Here is a 22,395-nt window from a genome sequence, read left to right on the forward strand (position 1 = left end):
CTTTGAGAAACATTGCGGCATGTACACAGCTAGCTTCATCTAAGTTAGGATGGCCCTACAGTCCCAGAAGGTGGCCAGCACTTCCTGTATTCTGCAGTGACAGAAATGCAGTGACTGCTCTGTTGCTCTTTGGCCTTTCTAATAGAAAAGCAGATGAACAGACTGCTATTTTCTTGCTTCCAATCTTGACAATACATAAAATAATTTGACTCCAGTGAAATTAACGTGAGATTTAGGTTATGAATTTAAAAGAAAATCCTCAACTTAAAATAACAAGATTTTCTAAACCAAAGATCTCCCTGAAATGCTTTAGACTGCAAAATTAGTAGACAAGATGCCTTATTGGAGGATGGCGCTAAATCTGATGGAATGGTTCATTCACTGTGGCCTCCCTTTTCCCCACACTATCTCCAGCAACCTGCCCTGTTGCCTAGAAGTCCACTTCTAAAGTCATTACTTTGCATCTGGAGGTCTCTGTTGCACTAAAAATCTCATTAAAACTACTGCATCACTGTGGAAGCCCCCTCATGTAAAAACAGAAAGTATAAACATCTCTGTAGACCTCTGGGAGATGCTCCTAACTTTAACAATCAGTAGAAAAGAGATTATTCAGATAAATTCAGTACTATCCAGGAGAAAGAGAGTTTTGATTTGGTTGTTTCTCGATTTTAATCACCAGAGATCAATCATCCGATCAGTCAAAGAAGTCCTGTTCAGGCTGGGAAACTGCTCCATCTCTTCTTCAGCCCTCCAGATTTTCCTAGGAAAGACAATGAATATCCTACAGTCAAAGGGATGGTCTTCAGGAACTCCCTTAAGAAACCAGAAAGGCCTGCAGACACCTCAAGAGAAGGCAGCTCCTACTAAGGCTTTTGCTCATCCTGGAAATGAAGACACACGCTCCACAGAGCAGATGCTCTGAGGCACAGGCTTAGAATGCTGCCTGTCATTACCACTACAGCAGATGCCATTGTTCTTGGTTAGACAATAGTAAGATGATTCTGAACTTCCTCAACACACACCCAAAAGATGTTAGGGGAAGGAGACCCAGAAACTTACCAAGGGGTACAGCAAAGTCAGACTGACGTTACAACCTCACCATAAATATAATCACAGATGATTATGTGAAGGAAGTAGAAATTAGTTTGACAAAGTTAGCAGTCAGTATTTTAGGCAACCTGCCTCTGGGGTCCAGGGCTTCCCTGGTAGCTCAGCGGTAAAGAATCTGCCTGCAATGCAGGAGACAATGCAAGAGATACAGCTTCGATTTCTGGGTCAGGAAGATCCTCTGGAGGAGGGCATGGCAACCCACTTCAGTATTCTTGTCTGGAGAATCCATGGACAGAGAAGCCTGGTAGGTTACAGTCCATAGGGTCGCAAAGAGTTGGCCATGACTGAAGCAATTTAGCATGCATGCATACATGCACACATGCACACTCTGGGGTCCAAGACCTGCTGGCTGAGCTTCTGACTGCTCCTCTTTTCCACGGCAACAACCCCCGAATAATCCTGTCATTTTCAGCAAAGTTGGAAGGCCTGTTTACCTGAATGATTTCCAACTGACAGAACCATGAACTGGAGTCTCAGGTATTAATATAAATATATATATTAATATAAAAACAATGCCAATGTCCAGCAAAGCCAGGGGTCCAAAATACTTACCCATCCACCCTGGCCCTGGATGTACTCTCGGATGGCAGTGTTGCCATTGATCAAATTCGTTATGGGCCTCGCCACCTGAGTTGCCACCTCAGGAGCCATGCGGACCACATGTTCAAGAAGTTTCACTAACACTGCCAGAAAGGCTCTCTCGTAAGCCAAGCTGGAATCTTGGGCACACCAGGCACTGCTGAGAGATTTTACTGTGTTCTGAAGTGCAGTTCCTGCCTGGGGAAAGACAGAAGATCTATCAGTGGAGTATCACTAAAAAAGTACTGGAGGCTGCAGTTGCAGGAATCCAGTAAAGCAAGTGTTTCTCAAAGAATGGCAAGGACACATTGGTTGTATCTAAAGTAATCTTTTTTTTTTCCTTGATCATACTTTTAATTAAGTAAATTTATTTTGAGATAATATTTTTTCAAACTTTTTATTTTGTATTGGGGTATAGCTGATTAACAATGTTGTGAGTTTCAGGTGAGCAGCGAAGGGACTCAACCGTATATATACATGTATCCATTCTTCCCCCAACTCCCCTCCCATCCATAAGGTAATCTTAAGGAGTAAATGGATAAACTTTTCTTATTTTAATATTTTTTAATTTATTGCAATGGGTATTAGAAAAAAAAAACACAAGTAGCCCATCAAACCCACAGTTTGCTCATGATGAACAAAATGATTAAAGAAAAAATAATAATTTGAAAGAAAAATCCTAAGTACATGATAGTAGAGATGGTCAAATCCTGGATGTCTGACTTAAATGACTGAAGTCTTGGAAACTCTAAAGTAAAAAATAGATTAAGCTTTTCCTCTTCCTTTATCCTTCCCCAAAAGTTTGATCCAAAAGCCATTATTTGGGGCCAGTGAAAGTAAAAGTTGCTCAGTCGTGTCCAACTCTTTGCGATCCCATGGACTATACAGTCCATGGAATTCTCCAGGTCAGAATACAGGAGTGGGTAGTCTTTCCCTTCTCCAGGGGCTCAACCCAGGGATCAAATCTAGGTCTCCCACATTGCAGGTGGATTGTTTACCAGCTGAGCCACGAGGGAAGCCCTAGGTGGGGCCAAGAAAGATTTCTGTGGTGTGGCATAGAGGGCCCATGGTAGTCAGAGCAGGGTGTCAGAACCCAAAGAAGCTGAGAAGGGCATCCACAGTGAGATTGCCTATATCCTGGTTTCCAAATTTCGTTCTTTGTAAAAATAAATCAGAGTTCCCTGGAAAATGGCTAATTTCAGGGTGTGGCTTGGAAAATACAAGATCTTCTGTAAAAGAAATTAAAGTAGTACTCAGAGAATGATAGGGACATGCCAAAATCACAGTCCATATTGAAAGGACTCCTACTGGTAGAATCTGGGGCAATTTGGGCATACAAATAAATAATGATAGCAACAGATTATAACCCATTGAATAAAGTAGGAATTCATGAGTCCACATTGAAATAAAAAATAAGGTCAAAATATGAAAAGGCAGTCAATTTTATGGTGACGGAGAGAAACCAGACATTTGGTGGCAAGCATGCTGTGGTGTATACAGAAATGGAATTATGTGGTTCACATGAAACTTGGGCTTCCCTGGGGGCTCACAGAGTAAAGAATTTGCCTGCAATGCCTGAGACCTGGGTTTGATCCCTGGATGGATCCCCTGGAGAAGGGAATGGCAACCCACTCCAGTATTCTTGCCTGGAAAACCCCCATGGACAGAGGAGCCTGGAGGGCTACAGTCCGTGAGGTCACAAAGGGTCAGACATGACTGAGTGACTAAGCACACACACACAATTTCCTTATCTGCTTAAATGGATATTAAGTCAGAAAACTGAGGACCGATCAGCAGTCCCCAACTTTTTTGGCACCAGGGGCCAGTTTCATGGAAGACTATTTTTCCACAGACTAGGGGCGGGGGGATGGTTTCAAGATGATTTAAGCACATTACATTTATTGTGTGCTTTATTTCTATTATTATTACATCAGCTCTACCTCAGCTCATCAGGGATTAGATCTTACAGGTTGGGGTCACCTGGTCTATAGGTTCTACAATCTAAGTTGAGTGAATACAGCAAGTGGACAAAATTGGGTTAGATGTTTGCTCTCACAATGTTATACATACATGGGGAAAAGCTGCACTACAGTTGTCTCTATGATGCCTCATAGAGTAGTGTAAGGATTAAATGAGATAGTAAGTGTAGAACATTTAGAATATTGTCTGACACACGGTAAGTAATGAGTTAATACTAACTGTCATTATTGATATTAATCAGCAACCTCTTCTAAAACATGCTCTATGGTATTTATATCCAATACAGAATCCAAGAATCAGGGCTCTGATGAAAAGCCAGATATACCTAAATGTGCTGCTGTAAGTACTTATTCCCCATTGCATCAGACTTGTCAAATGCCTATCCTTCCTGTATATAATTTTATTGCTGGATCTTGAGGGGAAAAAGGATGCCCACTACCAACAAAATAAAGGCTTCCCTTGTGACTGAGCTGGTAAAAAATCCACCTGCAATGCGGGAGACCTGGGTTTGATCTCTGGGTTAGGAAGATCACCTTGGAGAAGGGAAAGTCTACCCATTCCAGTATTCTGACCTGGAGAATTCCATGGTCTGTATAGTCCGTGGGTTTGCAAAGAGTTGGAACATGACTGAGCGACTTTCACTTTCGCCAGCAAAATATTTCAAAAGGTGCTAAAAGAATAGAATGTTTTACCAAGAATAAAGTGCTATATATATATATATATAGAGAGAGAGTGTGTATATATATACACATTCTATGCCATAAAGCACAGCTCTGATGAAAAACAATCAGAAACAATCAGCAGGCTGATGAGCCTGTGCCAAAAGCTTTTCACATCAATACCACCTTGTCTTTGATTAACTGCTAAAGATTTGGAATTGAAAAATTCCTGCTGTATCTCCTTGGATGCAATAAGCCCCCAAATCTTTCAGAGAACATTTGTAGTCACAGTTGTATAGGCGTAGTAAGAGAATGGTGTCTGAAATAGAATAAACAAGAAGCCAACAAGAGAAAGAATTAGTGGAAACTTGACCTGTCCCCGATTGGTTTCTGCGATGACATTTTTGGCAGAAGCTTCCAATTCTCCATTGAATTTGTCACCCAGCATCCGAAGGCGACCCGCAATGATGGCCACATCAAAAGAGGAAACCTCCCCTAAAACAGATGGGCACAGTTACATTTATCACAATGCCTGAAGCAATGGCAAGTCCCAGGGACCTGGGCATTGAAGAAAGTTCTCTAGACTTTTAAACAATTCAGTCCCCATCCTCCCAAGAAAATCTTTAATATAGTGTCAACACCAATAGACAAAAAATTCTCCCTTCGCTAAGAATCTCTTTCCCTGCTACAAGGACTCCAGATACTGTTGAAAACTTAGTTTGCCTTTTGAGACTTCAGAGGAAATAAGTAAGCAGATTCAGATTATCTTGCTGCTGCTGCTGCTAAGTCGCTTCAGTCGTGTCCGACTCTGTGCGACCCCATAGACGGCAGCCCACCAGGCTCCCCTGTCCCTGGGATTCTCCAGGCAAGAATACTGGAGTGGGTTGCCATTTCCTTCTCCAATGCGTGAAAGTGAAGTCGCTCAGTCGTGTCCGACTAGTAGCGACCCCATGGACTGCAGCCTACCAGGCTCCTCCGTCCATGGGATTTTCCAGGCAAGAGTACTGGAGTGGGGTGCCATTGCCTTCTCCGTCAGATTATCTTACTGACCTGCACTTACCACCCCAGGCCCAGAGGCCTTACCTGAATCTGATTCCGCTGCACATTGTAGGGTCCGGTTACCAACCTGCCAAGCGGGGCCTAAGAAGTCAGCAAGGAGAGAGTCCACTATGCATTCCGTTTGCTCCTCAAAAGTTCGGGGGCTCTTCATTTTAGATGTATGTTTGCAGTCAAGTTTTGCTTTCCTACAGAACAAGCAATTCAGTTCAGCAGGAAGTCAGAAACCCTGGTAAACCAGGTGTGTCCTCACGTAAAGTTACTCAATGGGACGTGGAGTCCTGGAGTCTTTCCTTCCACCTCTCTTCAAAACAGCTGCTCAAAAGGGGGAGACTGTTCTTCAGAGCTCACCCGCACACAGCTGGGGAGGCTTGTTGAAGACTTTCAGTTCCCTATCTGAGAGCCACACCCAAGGCAGGGTTAATGGATAACTTATACTAGGGAGATAGTCAATCTAGAACTGAAATAGAGACAAGGAAGAGCCTGTTGGGTAATATCACTAAGAAACTTCCTGTTGGGTTCTGGGTATGGTGTAATTTAAAGAAAGAAGTTTTTGAAGTTATATTACACAAACATTCAACTCCTGACTATGGCATTCATTTGCCTCAGTGGCACATTGATTATTTACTGAGTACCTGTGTGTAAGGAACTGCACATACTTGGCATATAAGTAATTCAGAAAAATGACAGATACAGTTCCTATCCTCATGGGGCTCACACTTGGACATAAATGAGATATTAACTAATCACATAATTTCTTGCTTATTTTGAGGAATTGTAAATGGGAATAATACAAAGTATTTCATAGGGAAATAATGAGGATTAAAAAAGATAATGTTATGTGGAAGGATCAAGCAATATCTGAAATATGTGTGTGTGTGTGTTAGTCACGCAGTCACATCCAACTCTTTGTGATGCTAGGGACTGTAGTCATCCAGGCTCCTCTGTCCATGGGATTCTCCAGGTTAGAATACTGGAGTGGGTTGCCATTCCCTTCTCCAGGGGATATCCTTGGAGATATCCAGGGAAACCTGGGTCTCCTGCTTTGCAGGTAATTCTTTACTGTCTGAACCATCAGGGAAACCCATCTGAAATATCGCAAGAGTTAAATGTCTTCTTTTGGCCCAAGGTCTAATCACTGGGGGGAGAAGGCAATGGCAACCCATTCCTGTACTCTCGCCTGGAAAATCCCATGGACGAAGGAGCCTGGTAGGCTGCAGTCCACGGGGTCGCGAAGAGTCAGACACGACTGAGCTTCACTTTCACTTTTCACTTTCATGCATTGGAGAAGGAAATGGCAACCCACTCCAGTTTTCTTGCCTGGAGAATCCCAGGGATGGGGGAGCCTGGTGGGCTGTCGTCTATGGGGTCGCACAGAGTCAGACACGACTGAAGCGACTTAGCAGCAACAGCTAATCACTGGGATGAAAGGAATCTGGGATCTACTCTCTAATAGAATTAACTGGGGTCTTCCAACAGGGCTGGACTCCAACAGTGTTTTACAGGTTCTCAGGACTGTATACTTATTTTTAGTGGTTGCCTTCTTAATGGAGCTACAGCTAGATTCTGGGTTTGTGTCTCAGAAGCAGCACTCAAACCTATCAACTTTTTCAGGGTATTCTGACCTGGTGAACTAGTAGGACGACATTCAAGCATAAACAGTAAGTTAATTGTTCAAAGTGGAATTTCTAGCTTGCAAAATAATCAGAGCCAATATTCTGCTTTCTATTCTATTCTAAAGGAAAAAAAAAAAAAAGGTCATATGTTCCTTTGGGACTAGGAATAGGAATTATATAGCTAAAGGGTCATTTTTATTTGTCATTATCACTAAGGCTAAAAACAGTGTCTAAGTAGCTTTCAGACCTCTAATGTCAGAAGATTCTGCAAAGATAATTCTAGGCCTGCGTCCTTTCACACTAGAGCTAGCCACTGACAAGTTAAGGATTCCAACAAATATATTTATGACATACTCCCAAGATAATACACAAAAACAAAAAAAATGTAAGACACAATCCAGCTGGTGTTAAATAGCCTCCCCAAGGTAAGTGGCATCAGTAAGTGGTAGAACAGAAATTTAAAACCAAATATGTCTTACTATCAATAGTAAACCTTTCCCCATAATAAACCACCTTCCTCATTTCACTACTGGTATACGTATGGGCAAATGCCATTTTGGGAATCTAATCTTTGCATAATATTATCTATCCTTTGCATTATTTTATACAGTCAATGGTGTAACGCTAGAGAACCAGAGTATATCTTTCATGAGCAATGCGGGATAAAATTTCCTCCTTTATTTACTTCTCTCTGGGCCTTCAATGGAATACCCTTCCAACCATCCCTTCCCCTCCCTGCCCCCAGCCCACATACTCTTCACTCGTATAGTTCAAATATTGTACTCTTAATTATTACTGAAAAATGAAGCCAGAATTTTTTCACTTTCACTTGCTTCTCTTGCTGCTCTGGTCATAATAATTTATAACTTTTTCCCAAAGCCTCATCTCATTATATCATTGGTTCAAAATCCAGGATCTTGTCATGTGCACCAGGCCTGCCTGTGAATGAGGATCCTGGGGTACAGCTCCTCTCAATGTGATGACCTGGAACTAAGAAAAAAAGTTGTCTCCTCACCCCCAAACACTCAATCTATGAAAAAGTGATAGAATAATTGTAACAGAACTCCAATTCAAAAGAAGGAGGGAATGGAGGCATCTAACAGTTGCTGGTCCATAGCTGTAAAATGATCATCAGGAACTATGTAAATGATTGCTTCTGTAATGTTCCAAAGCACCACAGTCACTGGTGGGCCCTCATCATATGTGTTACCAACTAAGACATTAGAAGGACATTTTTCTAAAAGCACAGTATCAACTACCTTCATAGATTTTAAAGATAAGCATCTGCCTATATCATCAAACCAATATATCTGCAGAGACTACAGAGTGCTCCTAGGGAGGAGGAATATTAAATAACTAACTTCATTTTATGGAAGTAAAAGTGTTAGTTGCTCAGTCACGTCCAACTCTTTGGGACCCCATGGATTATAGCCCACCAGGCTCCTCTGTTCGTGGAATTCTCCAGGCAAGAATACTGGAGTGGGTTGCCACTCCCTTCTCCAGGGGAGTCTTCCTGACCAGGGTTCGAACCCAGGTCTCCTGCACAGCAGGCAGATTCTTTACCATCTGAGCCACCAGGGAAGCTTTAATCATTTTCCTTGTAAGTGCGTAAAACAGGCAATAGTTAAGAGAAATCAGTTCTTCATTGAGATGATTTTAAAATTGTTGCTGCTGTTGTTCAGTCACTCAGTCATGTCCGACTCTTTGCAACCCCATTGACTGCAGCATTCCAGGCTTCCCTGTCCATCACCAACTCCCAGAGCTTGCTCAAACTCATGTCCATTGAGTAAGTGATGCCATCCAACCATCTCATCCTCTGTCATCCCCTTCTCCTCCCGCCTTCAATCTTTCCCAGCATCAAGGTCTTTTCCAATGAGTCAGCTCTTCCCATCAGATCAGATTTTTCCAATGAGTCAGCTCTTCCCATCAGATCAGATTGGAGCTTCAGCTTCAGCATCAGTTCTTCCAATGAATATTCAGGATTGATTTCCTTTAGGATTGACCAGTTTGATCTCCTTGCTGTCCAAGTGACTCTCAAGAGTCTTCTCCAACACCATAGTTCAAAAGCATCAGTCCTTTGGTACTGGCCTTCTTTATGGTCCAACTCTCACATCTGTACGTGACTACGGAAAAACCATAATTTTGATTATATGGGCCTTTGTCAACAAAGTGGTGTCTGCTTTTTAATACGCTGTCTAGGTTTGTCATGGCTTTTCTTCCAATGGGCAAGAAAATTTCATGGCTACAGTCTTTTAATTTCATGGCTGCAGTCACCGTCTACAGTGATTTTGGAGCCCAAGAAAATAAAGTCTGTCACTATTTCCATTGTTTCTCCATCTATTTGCCATGAAGTGATGGAACCAGATGCCATGATCTTAGTTTTCTGAATGTTGACCTTTAAGCCAGTGTCTTCACTCTCCTCTTTCACCTTTATTCAAAAAGTTCTTTAAGTTCCTCTTTGCATTCTGCCAACAGGGTGGTGTTTTCAAAAGCAATAGTTTCATATTCTGCTATGCTTCCCACTTTACAGGAAAGCAACCAAGTAGGACTTAATATTCTAAAAGCTCCTATAATTAGGATCACTGTAGTTAACATTCAATTACTGAGCTGTACCTAATTTTCTTTAGTTCAACATTTCAGTGATAACTCTTAATTTTTTAAGAAGTCGATCAATTTACTCAATTTCTACCACTTACATCCTGTTTCCTTCTAACACTTAAAACTGGCAGCACTGAACACTTCAACTTTGTTTTAGTACCTAATTAAACATTCAGTTTAACTGAACAAGTCAAAATATGGAAAGTGATTCTGAAGCTGTTCTGACCCTCCTCCTTCCAGTCCCTGGGGATCCAGGATCCAGATCTGTCTTTTTCAACTGTGGGTGATTTTTGACTTCCATGGTAACCTGGCAACATCTGAAGATATTTTTAGTTGTCACAACGGGGGTTTGGGGGCATCTAATGGTACAGATCAGAGATTCCGATGATTATCCCACAGTGCACAGATAAACCCCCTATTGGAGAAGGCAATGGCAAGCCACTCCAGTACTCTTGACTGGGAAATCCCATGGACGGAGGAGCCTGGTAGGCTGCAGTCCGTGGGGTAGCTAAGGGTCGGACACGACTGAGCGACTTCACTTTCACTTTTCACTTTCACACATTGGAGAAGGAAATGGCAACCCACTCCAGTGTTCTTGCCTGGAGAATCCCAGGGAAGGGGGAGCCTGGTGGTCTTCCGTCTATGGGGTCACACAGAGTCGGACACGACTGAAGTGACTTAGCAGCAGCAGCAAAGAATTATATGGCCCCAAATGTCAGTAGCACCACTTCTGAGAAACCCTAGCTGAGATGGAATTCCATCTATTATCTTCTGTATGGTCAACGCAATATAACAAAACACACTTCAAACACCAGTCTACAAATACCATAAGAATCTAATTATTCAAAACTTACAGCCATTCATTCAATACTATTTATTGAGTAACCACTATCTCATAGGCACTGTAGACAGAAGTAAAGAAAGATAATCACTGTCCTTAAAAACTGTCTGGCAGAGACAGACAACTGACTAAATCCAGGTCCTTGCCAGAAAATTCAGCACTATCTGTTTTCTACTCCTATTAAAAGCTTAGCTGAGAGAAATCATAGGCAAAGCATTATTTGAAGGATATGCAGTCCATCTATGGATCCAGGTAGAAGAAGTCCTCGAGTTAAGCTGGATGATATTTAGGTCAAAGTATCTTTAGTCCTTGAAGAATGCCCTCACTAAGCTTCATATTAAAATTATGCTCTCTGTTCATACTGAAGAACACCACAAGAAAGTTATGTGAAACACTTTACTAACTCAGCACACAAGTATTCTACATACCATTCAGTGCCATCCGTGTAAAACCTTATGTAAATTTCTTTTAGAAATTAGAATTGAAATATTTATTTCTCTCTGGTGACAACTAGACAATCATTCCTCTTTATTCTGGCTGCTTCCAGGTGGCACTAGTGGTAAAGAACCCGCCTGCCAAAGCAGGAGATGCAAGAGACGCAGGTTCGATCCCTGGGTCGGGAAGATCCCCTGGAGGAGGGCTTAGCAACCCACTCCAGTATTCATTTTTGGAGAATCCCCACAGACAGAGAAGCCTGGCGGGCTACAGTCCACAAGGTCACAAAGAGTCAGACATGACTGAATACAGCTACTTAGTATGCAAATCACTTACAAAGCTAAATACGACCTCAACTGTATCAACTATGTAGGCCCTTTCAGCCTGGACATTTGTATACTTTCCTATCCCTAACCCAGCTGGTCTTAACAGTTATTTTTATTTTTCCTATGCTGGATTCTCTGATTATTTATACTTTACCATCAGTTTATTACATCTGTTTTGGCCATAAGTTGTCTCCATGTATAAAATGTGGTCAGTTATGAAGAAAATTAAACACGAGAAAGAATGACAAGAAAACAATTACAATAGTACTGCTGTGCTGGGATAAGTCGCTTCAGTCTGACTCTTTGCGACCCTATGGACTGTAGTTTACCAGGCTCCTCTGTCCATGGGATTCTCCAGGCAAGAATATTGGAATGGGTTTTCTTCCAGGGGATCTTCCCAAACCAGGGTTCGAACCCACGTCACTTACATCTCCTGCATTGGGAGGTGGGTTGTTTAGCACCACCTCAATAGTACTGCGAGACATATGCACTGACTGCTTTCACAGCTTGAATGAAACCCCTAACGAAGGCAGCAAGGGTCACAGAAAACATCCTGAAAGAGCTCATACCTGAACTGAACACCAAAAGATAAACTAAGTGTTACTTAAAAAGAGATGAGGGTAAGCAAATATTCTAGGCAAGAAATAAAAGCACAGAGATAAAACAGAGCTGAGTATATTCAGGGAACTGCAAGTGCTTTGCTTTTGCCAGAACACGGGGTATTCTGGTGAGCACTGAGACACGGCACAGGGGAGGAACTGTGGATATCATGCTAAGGACTTCGAACTCTGGCCTAAAAAGCATGATTAGAAATATAACAGCAAGGAATTTACTGTAATAATCCAGGGAAGAAAAGATGACCCTTACAAACTGATGTCCCTGTCAGTTTCCAGATACATCAGACATCTTTAATTAGTAAAATAATCCCTTAAACTAATTAGAAAAGAATGCAAATCCTACCCTCACCCTCTCCCCAACAACATTAACCTTTACAACGTCACTTGGAAAAGTGGGGTCATTCACCAATAGGTATGAGAGGAACATGTCAATGTTCTTTGGACAAAAATGGAAGACTCTTCATTCCAAGATTCCCCTTCTCTTTTGCATTTGATATTATCTGGACTTACAAGCAGTGATAATAAGAAAAACTAAGGAACTCTGACAGCCATTCATCTCACTCAGGACAGACAAGAAACCGTTAGGATTTTATGTCTGCAATCGTTCCGATCACAGTCTCTAAAACCGAAATAAAGCGCTTCAGTGCCTCTGTCCTCGCCTCACTTTGTTTCACTAAGATCTGCATCTGCAAGTTCGCAGGCTCCAGCAGCAGCTCTGTTAGGAACAGACAGCCAGTGTCGTCCTGAGCACTGAGGTAGGCTTTCCACGGCTGAGTCCCAGCCCGGCTCATGGCGATGGTCTGGATGTTCACGACTTGCAGCGCCATCTGCAGGGTGTCAGGATGGACTGCTCCCTGCCACGGGAACACCTGCTGATGAGCAACTTTGAGGCTCAGCCAAGTTTTCTCAAAACACTCAGCAGTAAGCTGGTGACTGGGGATGAGCATGAGGACTCCAGAATCAGGGAGTTCCTGAACTCTCTCCTTGTTCTCTTCAGGAATCAGGGGTCCTACAAGAGTCAGAAAGCTTATTTAAGAGATGCTCTCAGTCTGCTGGAACTACATTTTTAAATCTAGATTTCCAAAAGTATACAATGTGATTTTTATCTTTGGAGAAATGACTTAAATAACCAATGGCAAATTTTACTGTTCACAAAGACAAAATTCAAGCAACAATCTGAAGTTTACCTGGGGTACTTTACTCTCTACTATAAAAATTTTTCATGACAAGATAGAAAATAAGGATGATTTTTACCTGATGTGGGAAAGGCTGCAGTGTTAGGAAGCTCTGGGCCATGATGTTCTACTCCCTGGCATTTAGATATGGTTGCCCAGCGGGTTTTGCCGTATACTGGCACCAGAGTGTTGAAGTCCAAGGCCCAGCTGTTCACAGGCCTTTCTGCCTGATCCTCCAGAAGTCTGAGGGAAGGGTCAGATTTAGGGCTACACAGGATCTGCTTTACTTCATCGATGCCAGCCAAGAGGAGGCGATAATAGAAGAGACCTCGATCTCGTACTGCCATGTCCTTTTCTTCCTCTGAGGTAAGATAACAGATTGAGTTAATTAAAAATAAAAACATTCTTCCTATCCCTGTGCCCACCAGAATAGGAGGGAGGAAACCCTAGAAAATGTTGATATTTTCTCCTTGGGTCCCAGACACGGCTCATCAAACAATGAAAGCCGTGAGAACCTCTACGACTGACCGTGAAAGTGTTAGTCGTTCAGTTGTGTCTGACTCTTTGTGATCACATGGACTGTAGTCCACGAGGCTCCTCTGTCCATGGAATTCTCCAGGCAAGAATACTGGAGTGAGTTGCCATTCCCTTCTCTGGGGGATCTTTCCAACCCAGGGATCAAACCCGGGTCTCCTGCATTGCAGGCAGATTCTTTATCATCTGAGCCACCAGGAGGTATACACAACTGGCCATGGCAAATACCATTTCCTCTGAAGAGCCTACCTATGCAGTAGTGTAACAAGCGGCCTAGCATGTCCTGGCACTCAGCCGGGCGAGAGAGGAAGAGGCGCAGCACAGCTGTGAGCAGCTCCATCTTGACAGCTGGGAACGTCTCTGACTTCACATTCTCTATGAAGTCTTCCAACACATAAGGAGCATTGGGGATTCTCTTCCCATGGACACCGAGTAACCAGATAAGTGCCTGCTTCCCCTAGGGAATTAGGGAGTAAGAAGAGATGCTCAACATTTGGCTGTCTAAAACACAGGCGAGAGCAGATGGCAGACAGCAGCAGGTTCTGCTTTTCCCCTAGAGTTAGCAGAAAAAGTATATTTTATTTGCTTCAACTTGCATTTATTGATCTACCCCCTACTAAACTCTGTACAACAAATAGGAATGAAATTCTACCACAAAAAAGGAGACTTATGACTCTCACACCTATGTTATTTAAGCAATAAAGATTCCTCAGTTTTGGGGCTTTGGCCCCAATTTGGGGTTTCATGCTTCAGTGGAAGTTACTGGAAGATTTCCCTAAGTTACTCCATTAAAGTGGTAATTAACCTAGAGTGCGCATCAGAATTGCCTGCGAGGCTTCTTGAAACTGTATGTGTCCAGGGTTCCCACCTCTGAATATTTGAGTAGACCTGGGGTGAAGCCTAAACATATGTAGAAGTCCACAAATGACTCTGATTTTCATGCCAGCTGAAAACCCTATAGTCTAAATCTCTCACTCAAAATAATGAACACATTACATGAGAATAATGGTATCAAAATATTTGTAAGGAAACCATAGTTAAATCTTAATGTTTTCATAATTTATATCCCATCGACACTCAAAAGAGAATCTGAGGTGGCAACTGATTCTAAGAATTCCCACTTCAGACACTGGATAGAAAGAATAATTAGATTCCATTTCACAGAGCAGGTCCCAAGCACTTCCCCTTTGCCTAGAAGAAATGGAAAATCATAGTCTACCTCACTATCTTGAATGTTCTCCTCACAGCCGGGCAGGGCCTGACACACAGCTTCCGTACATTGAGGACACAACCATACCAGGTCTCGGAAAGTCTGCACCACCACTGCAGCACAGCTCAAGACACAAGAGCACAGGATTAGAGCCTCTGTATGGGAAGGAATCTTAAGAAAAGTCACATAGTCAGGCTGCGGGAATGTCTGCAAAACGGGTGTCGGGGTGGGGGGTTCAGTGAATATCTGAGAAATGTCTGGCATGGGCAACAATTTTTTAAATGAATGCTGCTCTTCTCAGATTGCCATGAGGATACAAGAATTAATATATGCAAAGGCACTTGGTAAACTGGAAAGCTATATACAAATGTAGGGGAGTGCTGCTGCTGAATGATGCTCTGAAGACAGTATAAATGGAGACACTAGGGCTGGGGCTACAGTGAAGCAAGCAAGGTGCCAGGTTGTAAAACATAAGCGGACTCACAGAGGTAGCACCTGCATAAACCTGAGACTGAGTGACTCTCTATATACATTATATATATATATATATTTCTTTTCTCGAAAGGCATTTTTTTTTTAGCTGGGCTGGATCTTCATTGCTGTGCAGGCTTTTTTCTAGTTGCGATAAGTGGGAGCTACTCTCCAGTTGCTGTGCATGGGCTTCTCGTTGCCGTGGCTTTCCTTGTTGTAGGGCATAGGCTCTAGGCACACGGGCTTCAGTAGCTATAGCACACCGGCTTAGCTGCCCCGCTGCATGTGGAATCTTCTCAGACCAGCGACTGAACCCGTGTCCCCTGTACTGTCAGGTGGATTCTTAAACACTAGACCACCAGGGAAGGCCTCCATTCTGGCTTATCACAGGATACTGAATATAGATCCCTGTGCCGTACAGTAGGACCTTGTTGTTTACCCATGCCCTATATAGTAGTGAGTGCCTCTTTAAATGTCTGTATCCTTGGCACCTTGTTTGCATCATTCTAGTCCCAGCCACTGCTTACAGTTGCTGTTGTAAAGCAAAAAAGAGGGACAAAGGTGGGGCAATGACAAGCAAGGTAATCCTAGCACCCTTCCTTAGCTATACAACAGCCTTGAAGACTCATGGCAACCTGGACCCCCTGCCCTGTTAGGTCCATGTGCTCCTCTGATGGCAACAGATGATGATGTAAAGAAAAGCTGAAACCTCTCATAGTCAACAACAAACATGTTCTGAGAAACCATCACAGGCCAGGAAATTGGTCCCTCCCCACCCCCGACAACATACAAGAAAATCCTAGAATGGTAGCTATTACCTGTGGTAATGTGCTCTTGTCGAAGCCCCAGCAACTCTGTTAGAATCTGCACACACTGATCCGTGTAGGTCCTGGCAATGCCACCTACAGAGGAAGGAAAGCAGAAAAAGTGTTAAGTCAAATATTAGCACCTCATTCTAAAACAATTTCCTACCAACCAAAAACAAAGAGGACCGGAAACACCTAAGAAAAAAAAAAAAATCACCCCTTGCTTGATGAAATAAGAATTTAAGGGAACTTAGGTAAAAATGAATTCCCCATTGAATGAGGTTGAAAACGTTCAGAGTATTTATGTGGCAGCCATTTTGTTGCAGCACACCTGCACATGAGTATTCCTGCTGGGGACACTTGACAGCAGCCTCCAGATGGCAGGATTTCTACTCGCTTCTTTGTTTCCTCTTCTCTGCCCCTAAAAATAGCCATACTTTATTCTGCATAGGAGACTTCCTTCTCCTCCTTCCCCTGAAGTCCTCCAAAACTGAGCTCCCCAGCTGCTTTCATGTTGTGGCTCACTCTAGCTCTTTAAATTCCAGACACGGCAGTGTGAGAAGGTCTGCAGGCCTCAGGTTTCACTCCATGTTGGTCTACTCAGCATAATACGGAGTAGCCCGGCGTAGAAGCTCAATAAGTGACTGCTGAAGTGACACAGGACTTTGAGTCGGGAAAGCTGGGTTTCAGTCCCAGTTCAGGAACTATATAAACTTTGGGCAATTTAAGAACCTTTTTGTGCCTGAGTTGCTTCATCTTGAAAACGAAGTTAATAACCACTTGTCCACTTTTCTTGACTGTCTCACAAGACTGTGAGAAGATGATTTACAGAAAAGCATTTTCAGTAAGGTACAACAAAAGGCAATACAAATTGTGTTGGAATTCCCGGATGGTCCAACAGTGGATGGGAATCTGCCTGCCAATGCAGGGGGACACGGGTTCGATCCCTGTTCCAGGAAGATCCCACATGCCGTGGGGCAGCTAAGCCCGGGAACCTCAACTACCCAGCCAGCACACCAGAGCCCAAGAGCTACAGCTAGGGAAGCCGGTGCACCTCAAGTCCATGCTCCACAACAAGAGAAGCCACACAATGAGAAGCCCGTGTACCTCAACAAAGAGTAGTCCCCTCTCTCAACTAGAGAAAGCCTCAGAGCAGCAACTAAGACCCAGGGCAACCCAAAATAAATAAATGTTTCTTAAAATCAATTAATTAATCATGTTATAGTTTGAATCACCTGTAGTCTATATCCTAGAAAGACATGGCAACACCAGTGTTGACCAAAAGAGCCTTCCTGCTCCACCTATTCATAGTCACTGACCCAGTTTTTTGGTGCCAGATACTTTCCCTTGAATCAAGACTCATTCCCTTTTGCTCTCTGCAATTTCCCAGCTCTCTAGCTGTTTGGTGTGGGCTCTCACAAAGGAAAAGCAGCAGACACCTACCAATGGCAAAGATGGCGGCCTGTGCGAAGTCGGCGGACACGTCGGTGCAGTACCCTCGAAGCTCCTCCAGCACCTGCTGCACATTCTCGTCGTTCACCAGCTCACACAGCACCTCCACCTTCTGGAGCTTGATGTAGTGGGGCTCCGAATAGGAGCAGAAAAACTTCTTGTAGTGGCTGCTGAAGTGACCCGGCAAGCTGTGCAGGATCTGGCGCACGTGGCAGAGGGCAGCAAAGCAGAGCTCTCGACTCTCTGAAGAACAGGCAGCCAGCAGAGGGCCCTTGACTTGCATGAGCACGTCGGTCTGCACGTGGGGGAATTTTTTGGCCAAGATCAGAAAGAGTTTGGTGGCTCCCATCACCACACCTGGGCTGCTGCTCTTGAGAAAACTGTCCAGCAGATTGAGAATGTCAAACAGCTCTTCCTCACTTCGGGGTTGGTAGCGGAGCAGAAAGTTCAAGACTTCAGCCTGGCCCCACTGGTCCAGTTTTGACATTCTATCCAAAAAAGAAAACAAATGGGCTATGTTAGCAACAAAATTAGGACCACCTCCACGCGATTGCTCTGTCACTAGTCATCTGCTCATCACAATAAGGGGAGAATTCTTAAAAATAGGTTGTACCATAATAGAATTATTCTTTTTACATATTACTTAAAGTTTATACAAAGTCTTTAAATAACAAGATGAGTCCACAGTACAAATGCATACTCATCTAAGGCCAAAGACACGATCGCTATACCCTAGACCCAGACTCTCTGCATTGTAAGATAGTATGTGTGAATGGCTTAGTTTGGGGGACATAATGACTGCAGGGGACAGAACCTATCCCCGAAGGATCTTTCTGCCATCACTCTATATTATCAAAAGAAACTAAGACCAAAAAAAAACAAACAAAACTTACAATGAAACATGAGGTAGTTAATGGTTACAGTTAACTGTTTTTAACTGCTCTACAGAAGTTGTTCAAGAACCTCTCCTTCATTCAGTACATCAACAAGATCCCACTATGATGCAGAGATGCAGATCTGATCATGATAAAAATAGAACAGAGGCATCCAAACCGATTTAAGAGATGGTGGGCGATGGGCTTATTGATGACAACACCTCCTTCCTGTTTCAGAATTTCCTCTAGAGACCTCAGGCAGTTCACAACCACAATTGGATCCTGGTCACGCAGCAGACTATATAATTCATTTACCAGGGCACCATCTTCAAAAGAACAAAGATCTCATATAAACAAAAGCTTCAGAGTCACGGGGATAGAGCCAGAATAATAGTTCCAGGCAGACAAAGCTGAACTTCTCTGATATTAAACAAAAGCGACAAAGGCAGTCACAAAGTACAAGGCTAAAAATTGCCATTTCCAGACTATCCTAAGTAGTTGATGCAAAGAATTTCACCTGAACCCCAAAGAAAGGACTTCTTTAATCTCAGAAAATACCAAGCCTTGCATCCTACTTAAAAGAGACACCTAGGGTGGAAGGGAAGTTCAAGAGGGAGAGGATATATGTATATTTCTGGATGATTCACGTTGTTCTACAGTAGAAACCAACACAACATGTAAAGCAATTATCCTCCAAATAAAAATAAATTTAAGAAATAAAACGAAATTTTAAAAAAGGGACATCCAGTAGAGCCACATTATTATTTTCTATCAAAACGACATAATCTTTTACAAAATCATATAATGGAAGCACAAATAAATACTGATCATGATAGATTACATTGAAACTTACCCACTTCAGAGTCTCCATGAAGATTATGCATCTTGGCACAGCCAAGGACTGCTACCCTCCTGACATATGAAGCCTTATCCCGCAGACCATTGAGAATTGGCTGTTGGATATATTCCTGCACACCAGGCATCCTAAGCAACACATTCCGGAGTCAGCCAGATCCTAAAGTACTTGTGTTGACATAATTTAGCCCCTATTCACTTAACAGAGGGTTTAGTAGATGTTTGAATAAGCGTTGGTCGGATTCTTCTCAACAAACTCAAGAAAGCTGCTGCCAAACTTAAAAAGCCTCACTTGACTTTTCATGAGGAATAATGCTGCACAGGCAAGTTAAAATACACACACATTTAGAAATCTTGAACCATTTCACTGAGAGTAAGGTAGAAAAAAATCCCTTAATAAAATCATCTATATAGTTTTTTAAACCAAAGTAATGGCTGACAACCTGAGTTCAGGTTACAACCGTGTTTTCCCCAGTATTAAGGAGCTCAAATAAATTGTCATCATTAAAAATCTGCCTGTGAACACATGAACTCATCAGCCACTGAGATGCAGGAAGGGAAGAGTGCTCACCTGAGACTACACATGCTCCGTAATGCCAGCCCTCGCACCATCGGGTTGGGGTCCGAACAATCTTTGCACAGTGTATTGATGGCCAGGAGAGCCAGATCTGGTTTCAGGGGAGCGTAGGTACACATGTAGAGATAAACTAACTTCTTCTGAACAATATCTACAGTGGCACTAGCTTTCACCATTTCCATGAAAACACCAGACATGTCCACCCCTTGAGTCATGTGCCTGAAACCAACACACACAGCAGGGAAAAGTAAAATATATAATCCCCAACCCACCACCAACAACCTACAGAAAGCCTTTTACTTATACATGTCCTTAGATTGTGACCTTTTAGAGGGAAGCAACCAGGTCTACCTTTTCTATCTTATCACACAAAACTTAACACGGCCTGCAATAAACATTCTTCTATTCATTCAACAAACACTTATAGAATTCCTAGTATTGATACATTCCAATGGTATTCAGCTTTTACATTCCACGGATATATTCTGGGGACATAATCTGAGGAAGGCATGTTCTCAGATCTGAAGGAACTCAGATCTACCAAGCAGGCAGACAAGGACACCTCTAATTACAGAATGACTGATAAGTATTACAACAGAAGTAACAGATAAGGTGCAATGGGTATCTAACACTGCCAAGAAGTAATACTTGAGCCAGATTAGCAGGAGCTCCAGGGAGGTGTAGTAGGTAATGATATGCACTGTAAGGCATGTGGACATGAGCAAGAATGGTATATTCTTTTGACAGTCTGAAGGTAGTTAACAGGGTGTTCCTTGAATGTTCTGGTAAGAAATTTGGACTTTATTCTGTGATCTCCTATAGGAATTTGAGGGGATGTCTGTTCAAAATGCAGATTCCTGGGTTCCATCCCACCTACTGAAATCAGAATTACTGGATTGAATGAAATTTTTACATTTTCTTAAAAAGCATAAAAAAGCATTAACATTTAAAAAAGCATTCTTAAAAACTTCTGTGCATGCTAAAGTTTGTGATACAAAGTTTGCTATAGGCAAGAAATATATATTGTCAAATTCATATATTGGAAAATCATTCTAACTGAAATGGGAGCAAGATGACCTAATACTCTGCAGTTGTTTTAGCCACTCAAGATGACCTGATACTTTGTTGCTGTTTAGTTGCTAAGTCATATCGGACTCTTTTTGCAACCCCATGGACTATAGCCTGCCAGGCTCCTCTGTCCATGGCATTTTCCAAGCAAGAATCCTGGAGTCAGTTGCCATTTCCTTCTCCAGGGGATCTTCCTGACCCAGGTATGGAACTGGAGTCTCTTGCATTGGCGGCGGATTCTTTACAACTGAATCAGAAGGGAAGCCCTGACCTACTCTTAAACTACTGCAATTCTTTTTTTAAAGAAACCAGAACAGCAGTGCCAATTTTTAAAAAAGAGGATGGCTATTTAGAACCATAAATCCATACCACCTGACTTGAGCAGTGAAGATCAGGTGTCATCAAGACTGACTACCACACTTGGTCAGCTGGGTGGTGACATTTATCAACACAATACAAGCAGAAGAGCAGGTCTGGGAAGGTGGAGGGAAGAATGCAGGTGCTATTTTGCATGTCTTTGAAGACATATCCAGGCAGAAATGCCAAGCAAGCAATAGGATGTGTGAGTCTGAGGATAAAAAAGGACGTCTGTACTAGATACAGATCAGCAGTACAAGTTCAAGACATGGATGAAACCACCCAGCTGAGTAAAAGAAGCAAAATATGCCCCACAAGGGAGACTTGGATGTCATTCCAGAGAAGCAGAAAGGCCAAACAATACAACTGCCATGTATGAAAGTTCATTAACTCTTTCTGCGCAGCCATGGGGAGAGAGGCCTGCTGGGGATGGCAATGGGGGAATTAGGGCATTCAGTTCAGTTCAGTTCAGTCGCTCAGTCGTGTCCGACTCTCTGCGACCTCATGAATCACAGCACGCCAGGCCTCCCTGTCCATCACCAACTCCCGGAGCTCACTCAAACTCATGTCATTAGGTGATACCTAATCACTCGCTGGATGACACCCCGATAGCGCAGCCTATCAGCCTGAATGTGAGGATTACACAGAGCCTTCTTCAGCTCCTTCACCACGTCCTCGGAGCCAAGATACGGCATCTTCTCCAACAGTCACGGGGCAGTTCCCACGGATCCCTAGGGAACTCGGGCTCCTTCTAGCCCTGATGTGGGGACCTGGGTAAAGGAAATGTCGGTCAGTGATGGGACAACAGGCGCAATCTCGCCCCAGCCTTGTCTTCCCCAAGGCCCGCAACCAGGACCTAGCATACTCAACTTCAACCCTCTTGCTTCCGGGAGAGGCCCACCCGAAACTCTGCGATTCTATCCCGGGACCTGCAGGCTGGCTCGCTCCGCCCACAGAGCTCTCTCCAACCTCTAGGTCCTCGGCCCGATTTCCAGCCCGGCAGTCAACTGTCCGTGAAGCCCTCCCTCTCCAGTTTCAGCCTTTCTTGCGCCTCCACGCGGTTGCCGTCACCTAGAGGCCCAATCAAGCTCTCTGCGGAAGTCCCGCCTCCTCCAGAGGGACCGCGTAGAGCAGCTGCCAATCACCCTCTCCCCAGTGAGCGCCGAGCGCAGCCAGGATCCCGACCTTTGGGTGCCCT

At 43.3% G+C, this 22,395-nt stretch overlaps 2 protein-coding genes across 6 annotated transcripts; both read right to left on the minus strand.

Annotated features, from left to right (window-relative positions):
- Positions 1–676: 676 nt before the first annotated feature.
- BCL2L15 (BCL2 like 15) lies at positions 677–5,746 on the minus strand. The gene is made up of 4 exons (XM_055402975.2): positions 5,412–5,746; positions 4,702–4,823; positions 1,663–1,887; positions 677–760 (listed from the first exon to the last, which is right to left on the minus strand). The coding sequence occupies exons 1-4, from the start codon at positions 5,536–5,538 to the stop codon at positions 743–745; spliced, it is 492 nt and encodes a 163-aa protein (XP_055258950.2). The 5' UTR covers positions 5,539–5,746; the 3' UTR covers positions 677–742.
- Positions 5,747–6,584: 838 nt separating this feature from the next.
- AP4B1 (adaptor related protein complex 4 subunit beta 1) lies at positions 6,585–22,280 on the minus strand. 5 transcript variants are annotated; one of them, XM_055402614.2, is made up of 11 exons: positions 22,167–22,280; positions 21,780–21,967; positions 19,767–19,991; positions 19,194–19,324; positions 18,519–18,666; positions 17,457–17,953; positions 16,026–16,109; positions 14,746–14,849; positions 13,776–13,983; positions 13,072–13,353; positions 6,687–12,826 (listed from the first exon to the last, which is right to left on the minus strand). In XM_055402614.2, exons 2-11 carry the CDS (start codon positions 21,890–21,892, stop codon positions 12,399–12,401), a joined length of 2,220 nt encoding a protein of 739 aa, XP_055258589.1. In that variant the 5' UTR covers positions 21,893–21,967; positions 22,167–22,280; the 3' UTR covers positions 6,687–12,398. The 5 variants fall into 5 exon arrangements, with proteins under 5 accessions (XP_088691728.1, XP_055258589.1, XP_055258588.1 ...); XM_055402613.2 differs by having other exon boundaries at positions 22,054–22,248; XM_088835601.1 differs by having other exon boundaries at positions 6,688–12,826; positions 22,099–22,241.
- Between the last annotated feature and the right edge of the window lie 115 nt (positions 22,281–22,395).

This window comes from Moschus berezovskii, chromosome 4, assembly GCF_049115385.1.
Source record: "Moschus berezovskii isolate FMDL1 chromosome 4, NW_MosBer_1.0, whole genome shotgun sequence".
NCBI classification, from domain to species: Eukaryota; Metazoa; Chordata; class Mammalia; order Artiodactyla; family Moschidae; genus Moschus; species Moschus berezovskii.

Coding starts and splice junctions, on each gene's coding strand:
- BCL2L15 (XM_055402975.2), bottom strand. CDS start 5,538: ATGAAGAGCCCCCGAACTTTTGAGGAGCAAACGGAATGCATAGTGGAC. Junction 4,824..5,411: donor TGCAGCGGAATCAGATTCAG/GTAAGGCCTCTG, acceptor CATCTGTTTTAG/GGGAGGTTTCCTCTTTTGAT. Junction 1,888..4,701: donor CAGAAACCAATCGGGGACAG/GTCAAGTTTCCA, acceptor GTCTTTCCCCAG/GCAGGAACTGCACTTCAGAA.
- AP4B1 (XM_055402614.2), bottom strand. CDS start 21,892: ATGCCGTATCTTGGCTCCGAGGACGTGGTGAAGGAGCTGAAGAAGGCT. Junction 13,354..13,775: donor CTTGTTACACTACTGCATAG/GTAGGCTCTTCA, acceptor ATCTTACCTCAG/AGGAAGAAAAGGACATGGCA. Junction 12,827..13,071: donor TGCAGCCTTTCCCACATCAG/GTAAAAATCATC, acceptor TGACTCTTGTAG/GACCCCTGATTCCTGAAGAG.